This window comes from Balaenoptera ricei, chromosome 2, assembly GCF_028023285.1.
Source record: "Balaenoptera ricei isolate mBalRic1 chromosome 2, mBalRic1.hap2, whole genome shotgun sequence".
NCBI lineage: Eukaryota > Metazoa > Chordata > Mammalia > Artiodactyla > Balaenopteridae > Balaenoptera > Balaenoptera ricei.
Genome location: NC_082640.1, coordinates 104999227 through 105019113, shown reverse-complemented (window position 1 = coordinate 105019113; position 19887 = coordinate 104999227). Strand labels below are relative to the sequence as shown.

The window sequence follows — 19887 nt, the reverse complement described above, 5'->3', positions numbered from 1 at the left end:
GTCCATCAACTGATGAATAAACAAAATATTCCATGCATTGAAATATTTTTTGGCCATAAATAAACTGATACTTGCTACAAAATGGATGAACTGTGAAAACTATGCAAAGTGAAAGAAGCCAAACACAAAAGACCACATATAATATGATTCTATTTATATGAAATATCCAGACTATGCAAATCCATAGACAGAGAAAGATTAGTGGTTTAGGGTGGGGGCTGGTGGTAAGAGTGACTGGTGACACTTAATGTGTATGGGGTAAGAGAAATCTTCTGGTATTTGATAGTGGTGAAGGATGCACAACTCAGTGAATATACTAAAAACTACTGAACTGTACACTTTAAAAGAATGAACTTTATAGTATGTGAATTACAACTCAAAAAAGCTGTTAATTAAAAAAAAAAGCCAAGGGCCTTTCAAATGGTTTCTGAAATTTGTTTGTCTCACTTTGCTCTTTCTTATTTGCTACTGGTTTATTTCCTCGTATATAATAAATAAAAATCCATTACATGAATAAATCTGAATGCTTTGTCAGTGTATGCAACACTATAATATTCTGATTCTGGAATTTTTACCGCAAGTTTATGTCCAAAATTGGAACACTATAGTGTAGAAAATTCAACGTCATTGGGTCCTCTTATGAAAGCAAGAATTTAATCATAATTCTGAAATGTCTTCTAAATATACATTATCTGAGGCCAAAAATTATTTCAAAACATGAAATAACACAAGTCTATTTGTGACCTCCTCCTTCCATTCCTGCCCACCATTCCGACAGAACCTGCACCCATCTATAAGGAAAAGAAAAATGGTCAACTCCCAACCAACTGCAAGGGCAAGAATGACCAGCCTGCCCCAGAATCAAGAGAGGAAAGAGAGAAGGAGGGGCCCACATCTGCCCTGACAGCATAGCAGCAAATAAAAACCAGCAACACTTCTATCCTCAGCTTGGGCCAATCAGCTTAGCAGCCCCACCTCCCTCAGGCGAAAATGGGGTAAAAAGAGGGGCAGAATGTCCTTGGGTTCCCTCCCTCTTGCTAAGCATGGAATAGAGGAAAGACAATCTGCTCCCCGACAGAAGGAAGTGTTCATAAATGTCAGCAATTTTTATATTTTATTCACCCCAGACACCAGGCAAATGGAGCTTACTGTGGCCCTTTTAACGACTTTCAAGAAGTACTTGAACTCAGTGAAAAAGTTTAAACTAATCAGGGAAAAAAAAAAAAAAGAGAGTGAGAGAAGGGCTCATTGGATATTTATGATATTATAATAGTTTTGATGGAATATAAGCCAGTGGATTGATTCCTTGATTTTAAATCCTACAGTTAGATTTCTTCTAGCAGAAAGTAACGTTGGTCATATTTTAGCAAAGTTAAAACACTAATCTAAATGAAAAATGGCTGATAAAAGTCTTTAAAACATACAGTACAGAAGTAACAACTTACTGGTTTAAAACAAAAGATTATTTACTTAGAGTAAAATTTTATTTATTTGGAATAAGAAAGCTGAAAATGAATCTTACATAAAATTTTAACATCTGCATCCTAAATCCTAGTGAATTTTCCTGTTTGAAATACACACCTTAATCCAAAAGCAATAATTGAGAACATGAAGACTTCTCTAGTGAAAAACATACAAGATTGTTGGTATGCAAACTAGGGACTTCAAAATACTAAGGAGCTAAACATTCCCCTTGGAATTTTTTCTCCTATTTATTTTAACAAACTCTTTCAACATATAGAACAAGGGTAAACTTCCAGTTACGCTATATCTAAGTGATGAGACAGCGAAATAACAGGGAAGCTGAGCTTCTGCTACTAATTTTGACTCTTTTGAGCCTGGTTTAGTGAATGTAAAAATTTCCTACTTAAATCAATCCCAGATTGTTTTGTACAATCTTACTACTTGGATATTTTTCATACTAAGACCTAATTACATGATTACTCTGAGAAAAATCTGAATAATATGAAGATGAGAAGACAATTCCAAGTGGATTTTGCTCACTCACCATTAGCTTCAAGATGGTATATTTTTTTCTGAGCACCGTTGGTGAAAATTCATTTGGCCCAAATTGCTGAAAATGTGACAATCTAGACTCAGAGCACTATGGATTTGGTTACAGATGTCAGAACTAATTAACTTATTACCTTATTCCTTCTCTCAAGTCACACACCAGAGAAATTTGACTCTGTGAGGGATATAGCTTCTTAACCATAAATATTAATTTTTAGGTCATATCTAGTAGAGTTCTGCCCAGCTGGAAATCACTCTTTTTTTTCCACTAAGATTGACTGGTTTAACATTACTTCAGGTTATAAAAATATTATTTAATCAGTCATTCAGAAGCCTGCTCTCCTTCATTCCATTAACACCTTCTAATACAGTGTAAGCATTGTCAAGGTTATAGTCTTAGGCCAGGATGTCTTTGAAAAATTATTAGATCACCCTCTGAAGGATACTGTAACCCAAATGAATGAGTCACAGAACTAACTGGAAGAAGGGTGTATCCAGTTTTCAAAAATACAGCTAACTATAACATTAAAAAACTTTTTATTTCATGTTCAACTGCTTACTCTCTTTCTGGCTGGAGTGGGGGTGGGGAAAAGGGTGTGAGGTGGGGTGAAGGTCATTATTCAAATGTACTCAAGCAAAAAATTTAGGCAAGTTGCATTATTTTTTAATTTTAATAGTTATACTGGTTAGCAGGAGTCTAGATGTGCCATGCCTAGAATAAATTTAATCGTCTTAAAATATTAGCTATAAATACTAAATTCAATCAACTCTATTTCAATTTTTTAAAAATTTAGGAAAGTTGAAAACACAGGACCCAAAAGGTCCTTTAGAAGATGAATTATCATTAGGGTCCCAGTATCTACCGAAAAAGGAAAAGGAAAGATTTAGCAGGTAAGATGTTTTGAAATAACAGATGTTTTGGAAATTAAAGATGTGTAGTCATACACCCTGAGACTCTTTTCTCAATTAATTTGCATAATATTACTCAAAGAAGAATAATGAAGTGGATACATTAATAGGCTGTGAGGTGTTCTCCAGCCTTCCATACTGAACAGTACAGGGAAATTAAATCAACTTCCTCAGTTAGATAAGGATGATTATCTTAATATCCAGCACTAGACTGTAAGGTTAAGAAAAATCCATTACGTTGTAGGAAAAATACAATATTGATACAATTAATGCTTTGTATTAATTGACTTTCTTAAAAAGCCTATTAATTGATAATAAAATGCAAGTGCTATTAAACAGCGCTCAGAAAAGCAAAACAATTCCCTGCTAATTGCAAATCTGGTTAATGGCATAAAAGAAGAGACCATAAATCAAAAGACAGCCAAAGGATTACTGTCTCATGTGTTCAGTATATTCTCTCACTGGCAAAAACCTTATCCAGCAAAAATACAAAATGACATATTTAAAACACAATCTTAGATAACATCCTTGCTAAACTCAAGCAAGCTCTCTTGTTCAAATTTGCTTTGATAAAACTAATTCTGCCCAAAACTTGAAAGATTCATAATGTGTAAAGTAAAGATCCCCTACAGGTCTACACCGTGGTTCTCAAATCCCCTAAATGCCATATAATAGTGACTAAATTTAATACAACTCGTTACCACTTGAAAATGCGTAGATCACACTACTACACCCACTTGTGAAGAGTTTTTCAACAAAACCTATAATTCCACTAACACAATGAATCCTAAATACACCAACAATAACTGATATCACAACAGAAGAAATTTACTCCCCAGTGTATAAATAAATATATACAGTTGACTTTGCATCTCAATAGATACAAATAATCTCTATATCGATCTGTTTATTTGTGTTCAAATCTAGGATTAATATATCCAACTTGATACTCAGTCCAAATTAAATTCTGCTATAAAGTAAAGGGAAGGTAATAAAAATTCACTCTTAGGTCTCTATGGTAGCAGTAGTTATATTCAAATCAAAACAATAGGAACTGTACTTGGCACACTCATAATACATCCTTATAAGATTAGGAATGAAAATGGACTAAACCATTTTCATTGAAGGTAACTTGAGCAGAAGTAACAATGTGCAATGTATTGAGAGAAATAAGGTATGAAACAAAAGGGGCTGCAGAATTAATTTCCACGATAAAACATTGTCCAAGGGGAGATAAAAAAGGAAATAGACAGAAGTCTTAAAGGGATAACTAGGTTTTAAGAATGTTTCTTAAGGCTTTATTCACTGATCCTACGCTCTATTTAAACTCTACTTCACCGGCAAGAAAAGAATTTTATGGAGATAGATATTGTGCAATGGAATGTAACAAAGCATTGTTCAAACGTATTGTCTATTAATTTCTGTCACTGATTTTTGGATCCATTCCTAATGGTAGCTAAAAGCTTTTTGAATTGAAAACATTAAAGGGCTGTTAAAAGAAACAAATGCAGAGAGCAGTGCAGCCATGAAATAACCTGCCAGGGTTGGTTGGGGCAGGGGAAGGGGCTTCACATTCAGACAGCGCTGGCAGAAAGCAGGGTTCTTTGCGTTACTAAAATTATGTTATTCTTCAAAAACTAAAAAAACCATTCAGCAATAACAGTTTCACCTGATACAATTTATTCCATTTAGAAAAGCAAGCAATTAAAAAATGGGCATATTTAACGTCAATTTGCAAAAGTCTTTATTTATGTTCGAAAAGAATTAGAATTAAGAAATCTGTTGTAATATGGGCTAAATGAGCACATTTTAATGAATTTTTTAAATAAACATATGGGTTCCATCAGATCTATATAAAACTGGTCAAGAATCCATCTAGTCATCTAATTTATTGCAGTCAATCAAAACCTCAGCCCTGGATGAACTCAGACATTAACCTGTAGCCAAGGAGCTGAATATTAGTAGACTATTAATAGGGAAAAATCAAACCAAGCAGATGTATTTTGTTTTAGATTCGTGATTGCTCACCTCAATGCTGCCCAGAAATCCTGCTATATTTCTCTTAAGTGTGCACTCCCAGCTCAGACAATTATTTCACTCCTGCTCCTCTCTCCATCAACTACCTCAACACACACCTGGACCCCAACCTCACCTGACGACCTCAGTCAACTTTGCTGGGAAAACTAACACCTTTAGCAAAGAGCTCTTGAAAATCCCACCATCAAGTTACAAACCTCTGCCTCGATTCCTGTTTTCCCTTTCCCTTTCCTATTACCAAAGAGAGGTGCCCCTCCTCCAACCAAGGCTAAGTCCCCCACATGTGCTCTTGACCTTCCACAAAGCATCTATGACCCATTCAAGGGGAGAAAGTGCAGAAATAACTTCCCTCTTCTCTATCTTTGAAAATACTTCCCCCCTCTCTACCTTTGAAAATACAACCTATTTGTCAAAAGTAGCTATTTCTTCCCACGTAAATACAAGCTCCTAAGAGCAGAAATGTCTTGTTCACAATGGATCTCTAACATGTGCAAGAGTGCTCATCTATAGTAGGTGTGCAATAAAACTTCCTTGAATATTTGTTGAAAATTACATCTTTTTCTACCACCACTCCCAATCAATTAGCATGACCCCAGCTGTATCCAGGGAAAACTAATTGCTCCCATAACATTTGTGTCCCTCCTACAACATAAGAGGGACTTTTAAAAAATATATTCTCCCTTATTTTGACTCTCATTCCACACTATAAAACAAGGTATTTAAGAGGAAAGACCGTGCCTGATTATGTACCACTTACTGGATTATAAATCAATGCCTCGGGCTTCCCTGGCGGCGCAGTGGTTGAGAATCTGCCTGCTAATTCAGGGGACACGGGTTCGAGCCCTGGTCTGGGAAGATCCCACATGCCGCGGAGCAACTAGGCGGTGAGCCACAACTACTGAGTCTGCGCGTCCGGAGCCTGTGCTCCGCAACAAAAGAGGCCCGCGCACCGCGATGAAGAGTGGCCCCCGCTTGCCGCAACTAGAGAAAGCCCTCGCACAGAAACGAAGACCCAACACAGCCAAAAATAAATATATAAATAAATAAATTTTTTAAAAAATAAATTAAATAAAATAAAAAAATAAATCAATGCCTCAATTGATCTAAAGTTTCTTTAACTGAACTGGGGGAAACGTCCAAAATTGCTTTATGAATTAATTTCCAAATTTCATTGCATATTTTTTCACAAAAATATATGTAAGATAAAATACCTATTTAATGAATAACCAAAACATTACTTTTCTTTGTTTGTAAAAGTCATCTAGACATAAAATTGACAAGCAGAGTACCACTTAATTTGATGAAAAGATAGTCTAAGTCTGTAATGTCAAAACTAAAAACTGAAAATGTTTTCCCTCCAAAGTCATAGACTAACTCCACGGCAAAGTCAATTAACTACACTTTATCTCACCGACACCAAAAAGAGCTTTCATTTTCCACCAATCCACATCCTTAGATTTCACGATTTTTGTTCTTATGGAGGTAGTTGATAATTTTATTTTGCCTACTAACAAAAGCAGAGTAAAGTTTTAACTAATTAATTGTACCAAATAAAACACAGGGTAGGAAGCTACTAATAAGAACAAACCAGATTTTTTTCTGGGCCATACCACACAGAGCTAAACAAAAGCCACTTTTTAAAAAACTCCCTCAAAGCACAATAGCTATTTTTCTGTGTGGATTCCTACAAGATAATGATTATGCAAGAAAAACACCTAATTTCCTTTTTTCTTGAATTCTTGTGTTTCCCAAGAGAGGTTACATTCACAATGTGGAAACTGATGCTCTTAGAAGAATCACACATACTTACTAACTTCAGTAAACTTAAAAATTAAATAATATATCAGCTGTTTGAAGCTTCTGGTTAATCATGAAGGGAATAAACAGTGAAACAAGAAACTCCATGTTAATCAACTCTACTGATCTATCAATTCATGTTTCCTCAAAGTGAAAATGGCAGGTTGCACTGAAAAATAAAATAAGATAAAGCTACGTCTGTGTGACTAAAAAATTCAGCCAGTCCTGTTCCTGGTACAATTAACACGTATGGTAGAATGACGTAGCCAAGACTTAGAGAGACTAACATTGTCTATAAATCTGTAAGCTTGCAATTTACAAGAAGTAGTTTTAACAGTAATTTAAAAAAGATAAGAAAAAGTTCCAAATAAAGTTATTGTTATTATGATTTCAATATTGTTATTTGCATGAATGATTCCAAACTATTTTTTAGTCCATTAGTTCTGGCATTCATATATAGGAGCCACAGGAATCTCAAAGATGCAACAATTAAAGTACTGATTGTTTTACTTTATTCAAAGTGAAAATAAATATCCATATGGAACATTTTATAAAGTAAAGGGCTTCAAAATAAAACATAAAGACAAAATGGCCAGTTAAACCATACTATCAAAGTGAATGAAACACAAATTTTCAAATTTTTCAAACTAAATATACATAGTCTCTCTCATTTTCAGTTGAAGATGCAGTATTGAACGTCGGTCAATCATGTGTGATTTTTAGGATGCCTTTAGAATTGAAGTCTGAGACCACAACTAACAAAAAGCAAGCACTTGGCTGCTTCACAGCAGGATGCAGATTCCTTTTTCTCAGCAGAATTCCAGACATTCCATGTGTTTCCTATGAAAATAGAAAATGTCCATCTTAAAGTAGGCCAGCCTGAACTCAGGCCAGCATAAAATGGCCAAGAAATGCACTTACTATGAGAAGGTTTACATTAGCTCTTGTAAGCAAACTATAGGTTTCCACTCTTCACTTCCATCCTACTCTTCCCCCAGCTCTTCCTTACAAGACACTGGATGCTGTAAAGAGATGAGCTTTGGGTCCAAGGAAAAACGTTAGATTAGGAGAGTTTTTATGAGAAAAAGTGGATGAAGTGCTTGATCTTCCCTCCCCTTAAAAAACGAGTCCTTAAAAAAAAAAAAACTGGTTTTAATAATAATATTCAAAGATTATCACTTCTTATAATTCAATGACTTGATTAAGGAAAATAATTTTTTAATAAATCAAAAGTACCATATTTTTTTAACCTGACATGACAGCATACACTCAAATATGAAGAGTACCAGGTTTAAGCAAAGATCAGAATTTTTTTTTTAATGGTAGACACCACAGTAAAGGCTTGGTTCCTAGTCTTTGTGGTAGCAGATGTACAGCTTAATGTGAGTGGGATTTACACTGGCACATATTCACCCTTAGATGGCCCCAGAAGTGAGGTGTGAAGCACAGGCTGGTCAGCAGAGGATCACGTGAGCCTTCTAATTGCTTCATTCAAAAAGATTCAACGAGTCCCTACTCTGTGCCAGGACTGTGCTTGGCAAATGTGAGCCTAGTTATTGCCCGCACGGAGCTACAGTCTGACGAGGGAAGTAGACAATCACACACACACAAAAAAACTTGTAGCTGAGCAGGACCCTGTGGGGCCTTCCCGGGACAGACCCCTCCCCAATATCCTCTGCTCTAGCCCCTCTGTGAAGTACCTAGATAACAGTACCTGATGCACATTTTCTGAGTTGTTTTACAGATGCTAAAACCACCACCAAATGGAAGAAATTAACTACTTGATGATCATGAGCACATAGCCCCCAGACCTGCTGGCACCTAAGGATTGATAATGTTCACCCCTGTGACACCGCCCTGTTACCTCACCATAAACCAATCAGAGAATCGTGCCCCTCACCTGGCCTTTAAAAATGCTTTGCTGAACGTCTGGAATTAGCTAATGAACTAATGAGCAAACAGAAAGCATTTGATCCCCCATATGGTGTTATGATCCAGGCATTCATGTGAATGTCACTAAGAGGCTCTGTAATTTTCATCTATTTGGTGGATAAATGTCTGGAAGACTGGTCTACTGTCTGAGCATTGTGCTCTGCTTCCCTCCTGCTCTGCCAGTATAACACTAAGAATGTAAAACTCATCAGAATTGAGGCAACTACTTTGTCAACTAATGGCTAAACCGACAAAAAGCAAAAACGCAAGCAGCTAAAGTTTAAATGAGTAAGAAAATGAGTGGAAGTAAGTTACTTCCACTCCAAGAAATCAAGCCCACAGCATTGAATGAATGAACTGGAGCCTCTAAGTTATTGCCTTTGGTGTTCTAGACTGCCCCCTGCTGGACATGGACATTCAGCACCCATGGTTCTGGTAGTTTCACTGATTCCACAGAAGAGGACTTTTCAAGATGACACTATTTTCTTACATTTAAACCCATACCATCACCCCATATGGTTTGAGCTTCCCAGTCTTCACGGGATTGAAAGTAGAAATACCAAAATTGCCTCCTCCATGGACTTTCCCTTAGTTTAATCACTGAATGGGTCATTTAATAAATTTTTGCAGAATATCCTGCTCCAAGAGAACTACAACATGAAAAGGAGAAGTGGAATGGCCTCCACCCTATCCATTGTCACAATGCGGGGAATGACTGAGTCAAGATTCTAGAGGTCACAGGTCACTTCAATTCTCCTCCTCAGAAAAAGCTAAGCTTAAACCATTGCCAAATTTATATATACTCTCTTGTCAAGAATTTAGCAAAAGAGCCACAAAATTGCAACAATTTAATTTACTTCTTCAAACTGAAATAAATTTTAAGAGCTTTAAAAAAAAAAATGCTTGGCTGAAACCCTTCCAGGAGTTCAGGCTTTTGCACCTTCCTTCACTACAACCCGGCGTCAGTAGATTGGCTTGACTGCACATGTGTGCAGGCGAGCAGACCCAAATTTGGTTTGGTAACAAACATGTTATTACCTGCTATGATCAGTTCTAAAACAGAGCATTAGGGAAGAGGAAGAGGGTGGGTGACCCAATCTAGTCTAGGTATTAGCGAAAGCTTTACCAAAGGAAGTAACATGTACACCAAGTAGAAGCTAACCAGGTATAGAAGGAAAAGGAAAGAGCAGTCCAAGATTAGGAACCAGTAAGGGCAAAGGCCTGAACCAAGAGGGGCAAAGCCCGTTGGAGGAGCTAGTGAGGCAGAAGGATGGGGAGAGGGAGGGGCACAGGTTGTGGGTTTGGGTTTGGAAATGTAAACAGTAAGAGATGAAGTTGGTGGCTCCAGGCAACAGTCAGTGCCAAGAGTTGGCTTGGCCAAAACGTTCATTCGGGTTTTTCTGTGACATCTTAGGGAAAAACCCTAACGAACTTTTCAGCCAACCCAATATTTTGGCCTTTATGAAAGTAATGGGAAGTAGGAAATACCGGGATCAGAATTTCTGTAGCGTGAAGAATGGGTTGAAGGTGGGCCTACAGTAGATAGGTGGAAAATTGTTGCCAGCCTACTTCAGTAAACTGAGGATGATAATGGGAGACTAAACCCAGCAGGCGGCTGTGGGAAAGGGACAGGTGGGCAGTCTTTAATGATCTCAGATCTGTTACTTTCATTAATCTCCTAATGAACTACATCATTAAAATTTTAAAAAGGCCTGGTCCCCAATAAGCATCCCCACGAATATCTATTGATTCAACCAATCTTTTTCATTCCATGCTTCTTCCTCTCCTTTTTTAAAAAAGTGCCCTGTTGCATCTGTCTAGAATGGCTCCACATTGCAGAAGCAACTTCTCTAGAAAAAAAAAAAAAATCTGTTAATTCATTTCCTAATACATCAACACTAAAGGCATACGAGAAATGCAAAAAAAAAAAAAAATTAGGGAGGAAAAGTTCTCTCTGACTTCAAGTTCAAATCTTCATTTCTTTAACAACATTTTACAGTTTGACTTGTTTTGGGTATTTAAGTAAATTAACGTGTACTGTGTGTGCTCCCTGCTATGAACACTAATACTATGTACTTTCACCTACACTATTTAGTCAATGCGCCAACTTCATTCCTTTTATTAACCAATCAGAACCCCAAAGGTCAGAGTGACCAGGGACTTATCTGTCACAGAGCCGGAGAGAGCATGAACTGGGAGGCCAAGGCAGCTGGAATCTAAACCCTGGCCCTTTCTTGGTCACCATGCCAGCTCTTGAGTAGCTATGATTTCTTCCCCTTGCTTTTTCCTCACATACACTGACCACCCATTTAAAAACACTATGTCCATTGTAGCATGAGGTCAGTTTGCTGAAGGCTAAGACAGTAGGACACATAAGTTACTCTTTCTAGCTTTGCCCAGAATTATCCACAAGATCTTAAGCACACTGCTTTGCCTCTATTTTTCACTGGTCAGATGAAGATAATGATATAAGTGTACAACAGATAAGTATTACTGTTAATAATAATTATGAGAGCCCCACATGGTAGAGCTCAGTCCCTTCGAGAAGGACTTTCCGCCCAGCTGTGGCGAGTGTGGTCAGCAGACAGCCTCCAGCAGACAGCTCTCTGGGCAGCCTCAGCTGCTCAGAGCCTCTTGCCTGAGGTCACACATTTTCCTGGATGGCCCGCTTTCAGTGACTGAGCGAGGGGGAGAGGAAGGCCAGCCACTTCACCCAACACAGGACACCACTAACTGGCAACCAGCTGGTGGAGGCTCGCCAGGTCTGCGGGCAGCTCAGCTTCTCCCTCTGCCCAAATATGCTTCCTCCCTCTCCCTTTTACAGGTGAGGCTCCTAATAAACATCTTGCCTCCCAAACTCCATCTCCACACCTCTGCCTGAGAATCCAAACGGCCACACTCTACCGACTCTGGAGATATTAACTAGGTCAACATAAAACTTAACTACATATTTGAAATGCCAAGAGCAGGCCCATTGAGTAACATGATTTGAGATTACTCTATTAATTAACAGAAGGATATTTTTATTTCATATTTTAAGTAAATCAAGTCCTAGCTGATACTTTTTTAAATAAAATCTCAAGTTAATTGAATCACAGGCCAAGTTTGAACACTTGACTTTTTATTCCAATAACTTTGGAAGAAAGTGATGAAGCTAAAAATAAAAGGGTAAAACTAAAGTAACATGTCTAATGGAATGACAGTGTCACTGCAGTGACTCTGCCATAGCACCACTATATAGCAGAGATCTACTACATTAAATATAGACGATATTCCTTCTGTAACCAGAACGGAAGGGAACTTTTGGCCTCTCTGCTCTCTTCATATCTAATTCATATATTTAGGGATTTAAGTGAACATTTCCCTTCACATCATATATCACATCAAAACAAAAATGTATACTTCAAAAAAAGCATTAAAACATGTATTCTCATTATAATAGATTATTTCAGGTTATCATTCAAAGGACTTGTCATTCTACTTTACAGAGCACAAACGTTCAACTATATCTCGGAAAGTAAATTCTGAAATATAAAAAGTGAATTAATAACATCAATAGGGTTATTTTTATATGTGCACATGCAATTCCATGATGTAAAAGAGAACAAAAACAAGTACAATAATCCAAACGTGTGATACCCTTCAGTCTAGTTTTCAGTGCATTACACAAAGCTGGTTCTATAACTGCTTGGTATCAATAAATTAACAATCAGCATTTTTGCCAGCAAAGCACATATATAAAACCAACAAGGGAGGGATGATCCACTCGTGAGCTACTGCCAAGTCTTAATGCAACTAGAGCCACTTAATTTAATTTTAGTTCTTAATTAGAGTGGAATCATGCTCATTCTAGGAAAGTCTTTTTTCCAACCCTCTTAGAAACCAGAAATTAATATATTTCCCTGCTTACTTATAGCCAATGCCATAATTTTACTTTTATCTAAGTCTGAAGGTAATATTTAAAGACTGGAATTTTAAACCATTCAGGTAAGGATAATTTTTAAAACATTACATAGATAGCAGTGATATGAAAGGAAAAGTTCACTCTAAACCCCTAAATATATGACCACTGAATTAGACATGCAGGGAGGCCCAAAGGTCCCTGCATTCACTGTCCAGCATTTATTCATTCAAATATTATTTACTGAGCACCTACTACATGCCAATCAATGTTTGGATGAGTAAATCTATTCCAATAGTGATTAATTACCTCATTTGGTGAACAGAAGTAGGAATTCAGAAAACAAACTTGGCCCCAAAACACATAAAAATGGCAGAAAATGTACTTCCATATATTAGGAGTAAATTAAAGAACGAAGTATTGGATGTAAACTAAAGAGTAGCAATTATTACTCTGTTAATGATGTACAAAAGAATATTGAAGAAAGGTCAATTGATCAACTGGTTGAACTGGAATGTTGAACCCAACTTCTTTCATAGGCAGAAACAGCCGCTATCTTAGGCTGTTTAAATGGAAATCCTAATAGGATTGCCATGTTATACTGCATGTTATTCAATGTTACCAATAACTTAAATACACTATAAATGCTGAATATTGAGGGATGCCATAGAAATGCTCAGGAGTTACAAACTTCTAAATGTATTGTAAGCATGTTTGCAACCTTTTTATAAACAGAATCTGAAAGTTATATTATTTTTCATTTTAGAATTCAGTCATATTCTTTACTGAATTCAAAACCAAGCCACATACACACTACTTGAACAAAAGGGAGGCTGCAAAAATAACACTTTGACAAACTGACAGAAATATGTTACCTCCTGCAGAGAAACAGAGGTGTTGAAACAAATCAGGTTGATTCTAGTTTTTACTAACGTTTAATCATTTACAGGACATACTTCATTTGCAATGAAAACACTTGTTCATCAAGTTGAAAGATGAATGATGACTGCTTCTTGAGCATTTTAATATTAACTGGACCAAGGTAGGGAACTAGCAAAAGGGCAAAAAATAAAATGTAACAATTCTTCCTAAAACTTTGTGTCACTTTTTCGGTGTGCTAGAGAAAGAAAGACTTTTAAATGGAAATTTTTATCCTTTTATGCTTTGGTTAATTATGATTAATTAAATACTTAGTAAAAGTAGAAGAGCAACCTAACGTTTTAAGTTGAATTTCTTTTTCAAAAAATCGGCTGTCAGTATGGAATGAAGGAATCAGGGCTTCATTCTGTAAAGACTATGTTAATGCTTCACTTGGTTGTGTTTAAAGAACCCGAAGGCTCCTGCAGACTGCTTTCTTTCTATGCCGCTACCCTAGTCCTGGGCATAACCACCAAATTTTAGTGCCACCCCCATAAAAGCCAAGGGAGTAAGTTTATTTTTCCCAAGGTTCAACAGAGATCTCTTGTGCTTAGTGTGAGGGCAGTGGATTCCTGCATTAATGCATATTTTTATGAAGCTCTCACTTTATTTCAGCATGCTACAGATATTTTCCAAAGGCTTTTATAAACCCTCTAGTTTTCTGAGTTAAAAATCCAAAATATAGCCATGAAGGTCACATATCTAAATATTCTTACCCAAAGTGGATAATGCAAAATCTCTCAAACCTACCAATCCCAACATTAAATCATTTTAGATTGAATTTTTAATAGAAAATGGTCAACTAGCCTCCAAAGTTTCCAAAGCCTCTCTTGCCTCAGGAGGGGGCTGGCTTCCCCCAAACGGCACAGAGAATCCAACTATCACCCACTCAGCAGATCCCACTAAGTTCTGGGCTCCACACACTTTCAAGTCAGAATCAAGAAAATGGTATATAAAGATTCTCCAGGAAACAGCGTCTGCATAGGCAGTGGTTATGAGCGTGGGTTTTGGAGCCAAGAAGACCAGGGGTGGCTCCTGGTTTTGAAAATTACTAACTGCATGACACTGGGCTAGTTACTCTCCAAGCCCCAACTTCCTCATGTTAAGATGAAGGTGAAAGATCTGCTTTGGGGGACTGGGTGAGAATCTAGTGAGATGCTAAGGGTAAGGCATTCAGTAGAGATGCTCGGTACAGGAGCAGATGCAGCTGCAGAGAGGCTCGGTACAGGAGCAGTCGCTGTTAATATTGTTCCCAGCATTGAGATCAGCCCGAACACCTCCATTTATCAGCGGTGCTTAGAAAGGGCCTGGCTGTAAGCCACATGATTGCCTGTCTCTCCCCTCTCTCCAGAACTAGTTCAGACAGAATAGAAAAAAATCACTGGTTGAAAAGTAAAGATAAGGATATTTTGGCACTGTGGTTCTTTTCAGAACTTCGGGAATAAAACAACCGGCACTTTTAGCACACTTAAGGGAAAAACCAGACCAGCAGCTTGAAACTGCATCCACTCTACTTAGAGATTCAAAAATTAATTATATATGATGGTGATATGACAATAATAATAATAATAATAGATGCAGTTTAACACTCACAAAGACCCTGGAGAAGACAGCATGCAAATTTTTCAGATAACTGATGCTCAGAGAGGTTATTAAATTTTCTAAAGACCACACAGCTGGAAAGAGAAGAGCCAAGGTTCAAATTCAGGTCTGTTTCATTCCAAATGTTCACAATCACCATAATACATTCCAAGTATCCTCCCCATAAGCTACAAACCTCATACAACAGCACCACATGATGAGATGGATGGGATGGGGGTAGGATGGAAATTCACAGCATATTTAATACAGAAGTGTGTGGCCTAAGAAACCAAAAGAAAAGAGTGAGGCCCTCTATATACTACAGAACATCGTGTACAAAGTGTCAACCTAAAATGAGGGCCATTTAATCATCGAGCAGTTCGGGGACTAAACAATGGAGAACACAGGATAGTCATAGAACTTACCACTCTTAGGAGGTGTAGACCCTAAAGTACATATGAGTCCATGACATTAAGTCTCACAACCAAAAACTGCTCAAAAGGTCTCTAAAGAAGAGGAACTTAACCAATAACAATGAAAAATATTGGCATGTTTAAAAGACTCTTCTTACTAACCCAGGTATAAATGCAACAGTCTCATAAAGAAATGTAAATTTATTATTTTAACCACAGAACTGTATTAATTGTAATTCTTAGTTCATAACACATACACTTATCTTTCCTTAATGGTCCATTCATGATCTGCTTTGTATTTAATCATTTGTGTTTTTATGCATATATTTGTATGTTTTAGATAATGTACTATACTCTCATGAACTTACCACCTGACATGAGAACTAGAACATTAACAACAATTTACATCTATCAAGTGATTTTCCCCATCCCACCTGGGTTAACTGTTCTGCTAAGTCATGTACTTATCATTGGCTTTTTTTTTAATATGTAGTTTATCATATGTATACCTTAAAAGCATATTGTTTAGTTTTGGTTATTTTTAATTTTAACACATTAGAAGTTTAAAGGAGGAAAACCAGTATATCAATAGATTCAGAAAAGCTCTTGGTAAAATTTGATGTAAATTCTTGATAAAAACTCTAAGTAAATTAGAAATAGAGAACAGAATATCCTTAACCTGATTTAATTTTTTAAACCCTATAATACACATCACACTTAATGGAAAACATGAAAAGCATGGCCTTTAAAATCAAGGACAAGAAAAGAATGCCCATTATTGTAACTTCTAGTCAACATTGTCATGGAGTTCCTAAACAGTACAAGGAAAAAAGGCAAAAAGAATGGAAAAGAGGAGATAAAAATGTCAACTATGACGTATACATAGAAATCCCCAAAGAATCTACAAATGACATTATTTTTTCAAAAAGAGAGTTTAGCAAGATGGCTGGATATAAGATTAACATACAAAAACTAATCACACTTCTGTACACCAACAATAAACTACTAAAACACATAATTTAGAAGACATGATTTATAATTAGCATTAAAAATATCAAGTAACTAGGAATAAATAGATGCCAGATTCAAACATGGGAATGTTTTAAACTTTATTGGGAGACATTAAACAATACCTAAATAGATTGAGAGATATACCAGGTTCATAATTAGGAAGACCTAATATCATAAAGATGACATTCTCTCCAAATTGACCTAAAAATTCAATACAATGCTAATTAAAATCCTAAGAAGGTTCTTCATGGATCTTTAGAAGCTGATTTTAAAATTCTCATGGAAGAACAAAAAGCCAAAAACAGCCAAGACACTTCTGAAACAGAAGAGCAAGGAGGGGAGTTGTGCCCTATCCAATATTAGGACTTCTTCTTAAGAACCAATTAAAAGAAAATGACTCAGGGCAGGGATAAACATATTGACCTATGGAATAGAAGAGAGCACAGGAAAAAGTCCCACACACATATATGACTTTAATGTATGACAGAGATGGTGAATTAGGTGATAAGAATGAAAACTGAACCTCTGCTTCACATCATATGAAAACTAATTCCAGACGGTTCAGGACTAAATATCAGAAGCAAAAATTTTTTAATTTTAGTGGAAAATATTTTTTAGTTCTTTCTGACCTTGAAAGGAAAGGTTTTCTTTAAAGGACAGAGAAATGTTCATTATAAAATATAAATAAATTTGACTCTGTTAAAATCAAGGATGTCTCACCATTAAAAGTCACCTTAAAAAAACAAGTTACAAACTGGGAGAGGATATCTCCCATCTATAAAATCACCAAAGGATTAGTATCAAGAATATATTAAAAACTCCAGTAATAAGAAGAAAAGCCCAGTCAATCCAATTTTTAAAACTAGGCAAAAGACATGGACAGGCATTTTTCAAAAGAAGGAATACATATGGCAATAAGTATTTGAATAAATATTTAACCTTAATAGTGATCAGAGAAATGCAAATGAAGACCATTATAAACTCACATACTGAGCAAAAATTTTAAAGTCTGATACTACCAAGTGTTTACAGAGAATATGGATAAACAAGATTTCTTAAGTATTGATGATAGGAATGTAAACGGGTACAACCACTTTGGAAGGCATGACTGCATTATCTTGTAAAGCTGAACATTCAGATACCCTATGACTCAGGAATTCCACTCCAAAGTAGTAAAAACCAGAGGAATTCTTATATATGTATAGCAGATGACATAGACAAGAATGTCCATGACCAGGGCTTTCATAGTAAAAAAAAAAAAAAAAAAGGTCTGGAAATAACCCAGAAGTCTATTTACAAGAATATGTATTAAAAAATGTAGGTACATTCCCACTGTGGAATGTTACACCGCCCTCAAAAAGAGTGCACTACTGATATATGCAAAAATATAGATATATCCTGGCAACATAATATTGCCTGAAAAATTTAAGTCCCAAGAGATTACCAATACCAAGATACCTTTTATCAAATATAAACTCAAATATAAAATTTAAGGATATATTAAACCAGGAATCCAAATAATAATCAAACTGAAACCCCTACCTCTCTAAAAACTTATCCTAAAAGTACAAACCTTCAGAATTTCCATGGTGTAATATGCAATCTACTTCACTTATTTTATTTGCTAAATAAAAGTATGCACTTCATCAAGATCAGATGAAATACAAATGGATAAAACTATAAGTGTGCAGTGGTAGAAGTTATACCATCCCTCATTATTTATTAAAAATAGTTTGTTTACCCATTTAAGGACGGAGATCATACGCGCAGTCATAAAGTCAGTCTTGGAGAATTCCAGTGGACCAGAAAAACATTAGCTGTATTACTGTGAAAAAGTATGTTTTGGAAAACAGCTCAGTCACATAATTTATCTTGCCACACCTGGTACAGTGTCCACCTGGAGCCATTTTCGAGTGAATGGAGAAGGCCATACATTTGTTCAAAGATCAGTGTTGAGCCCTGTAAGGAAATCTCTTTAGCTTCTAAATTAGAAGCCAGAGGAGCTTGGCAGCCTTCACATGTGGGAAATCTATCAAGTGGTGAACAGGATAATTATTCCCAAGGACTGTGTGTTCTGGACATGGGAGTGCAGCTCAGTGCTCCATGAAAACCGCATTTGGACTCCCAACTCAGACAACACTAAAACCATGGGGGTTTTCCCCTCCTTAATGTCACTAGTCTAATCTGATGACAAATAATTGCCTTTGATTGCCAGGTATTTAATATACTAGTTATATGAATACAACCCATCAACCTACTGTCCTGAAAACTGGAAAATCTGCTGGTTTTGTCCTGAATTATTAAGGCAGTGCTTAATAGGTATTGGAGAATCTGCAAATTAAATATAATAGCATTACCATGAGTTTTCTCTACTAGAGGTATTTAGGTTCCACTCTTACATGCCTTGTCCATATTTATAAAGAACACATATACAATAAGGGTCTTTCTCCTTTGAAAAGGAGAACAAAATCATAGTAAGATAGTTTTAAGCAAATGAGTCTTTTTCAACCATTCCAAGTGTAAGTGGAGTCTTCTACTCTGTAGTGTCAGCGGCAGAAAGTACCAAGACACTAGAAGAACAAGGTAGGAAAGACCTCATAAAGCTATGGAAATGAGAACACAATACAAATGTAGACGAATGCCTTGTTAAAGAAATGAGGATACTGAAATGAATTAGGTTTTCTAAATCACTAATGTCAAAAATTATTAGGTATGTGATTCATGATATGCACTAATCAAAACACAAATATTTTATTTCCTATAAAGTATTCCATGATGCCCGAATTCAAAAGAACACACACACACATCCAAAACTACTTGCATATATTGACAGTGTTAGTGACATGTAAATTAATACAACCTCTCTGGAGAGCACAGACTTGAGCTTAACCATACCTATGTCTGTCCCCCAACTAGACTGTGAGTTGATAGCAGAGACTGTCTTATTCATTGTTGTATCCTGACAGCACCACATATTATTGGTGCTTAGAAAATATTTTTTGATTGAATGAATGAATTTGGCATTACGTATCAAGAGCCTTTAAAATTTTTTCATACTCTTTTAATCCAGTAACTCTATTCCTAGGAATTTATCCTAGGGAAATCATGAGGGCTACAAAGATAAATATATGGGGATGTTTGCTGCAGCATTTTTTCTAATAGCACAACATCTAAATGTTCAACAACAAGGGAATTGGTAAAATGTGGTATATCACACAATGTACTGTGGTACTAGGCAGTTATTTAAAAGCGTATTCACAAAGTATAATTATTGACAAGGGGAATTTTTACAATATAACATTATTTACACAGTATATATTATATATTTATATATGATATATATTTTATATGTATGTATACAAACATTATGCACAC

General features: G+C 36.2%; 1 protein-coding gene across 2 annotated transcripts in view; it reads right to left on the bottom strand.

Annotated features, from left to right (window-relative positions):
- The window catches only part of GPR176 (G protein-coupled receptor 176), a 341317-nt gene that overhangs the window by 57578 nt on the left and 263852 nt on the right, over positions 1 to 19887 (bottom strand). Inside the window, exon 14 of one of the 2 annotated variants that reach the window (XM_059913665.1) lies at positions 7429 to 7596. The exons of the other annotated variant lie outside the window; for it this stretch is intronic. Within the exon in view, the coding sequence (XP_059769648.1) occupies positions 7459 to 7596 (138 nt within the window). The 3' untranslated portion in view covers positions 7429 to 7458. Of the gene's footprint in view, positions 1 to 7428; positions 7597 to 19887 lie in introns of those variants that run through there. 2 annotated transcript variants of the gene reach the window in all.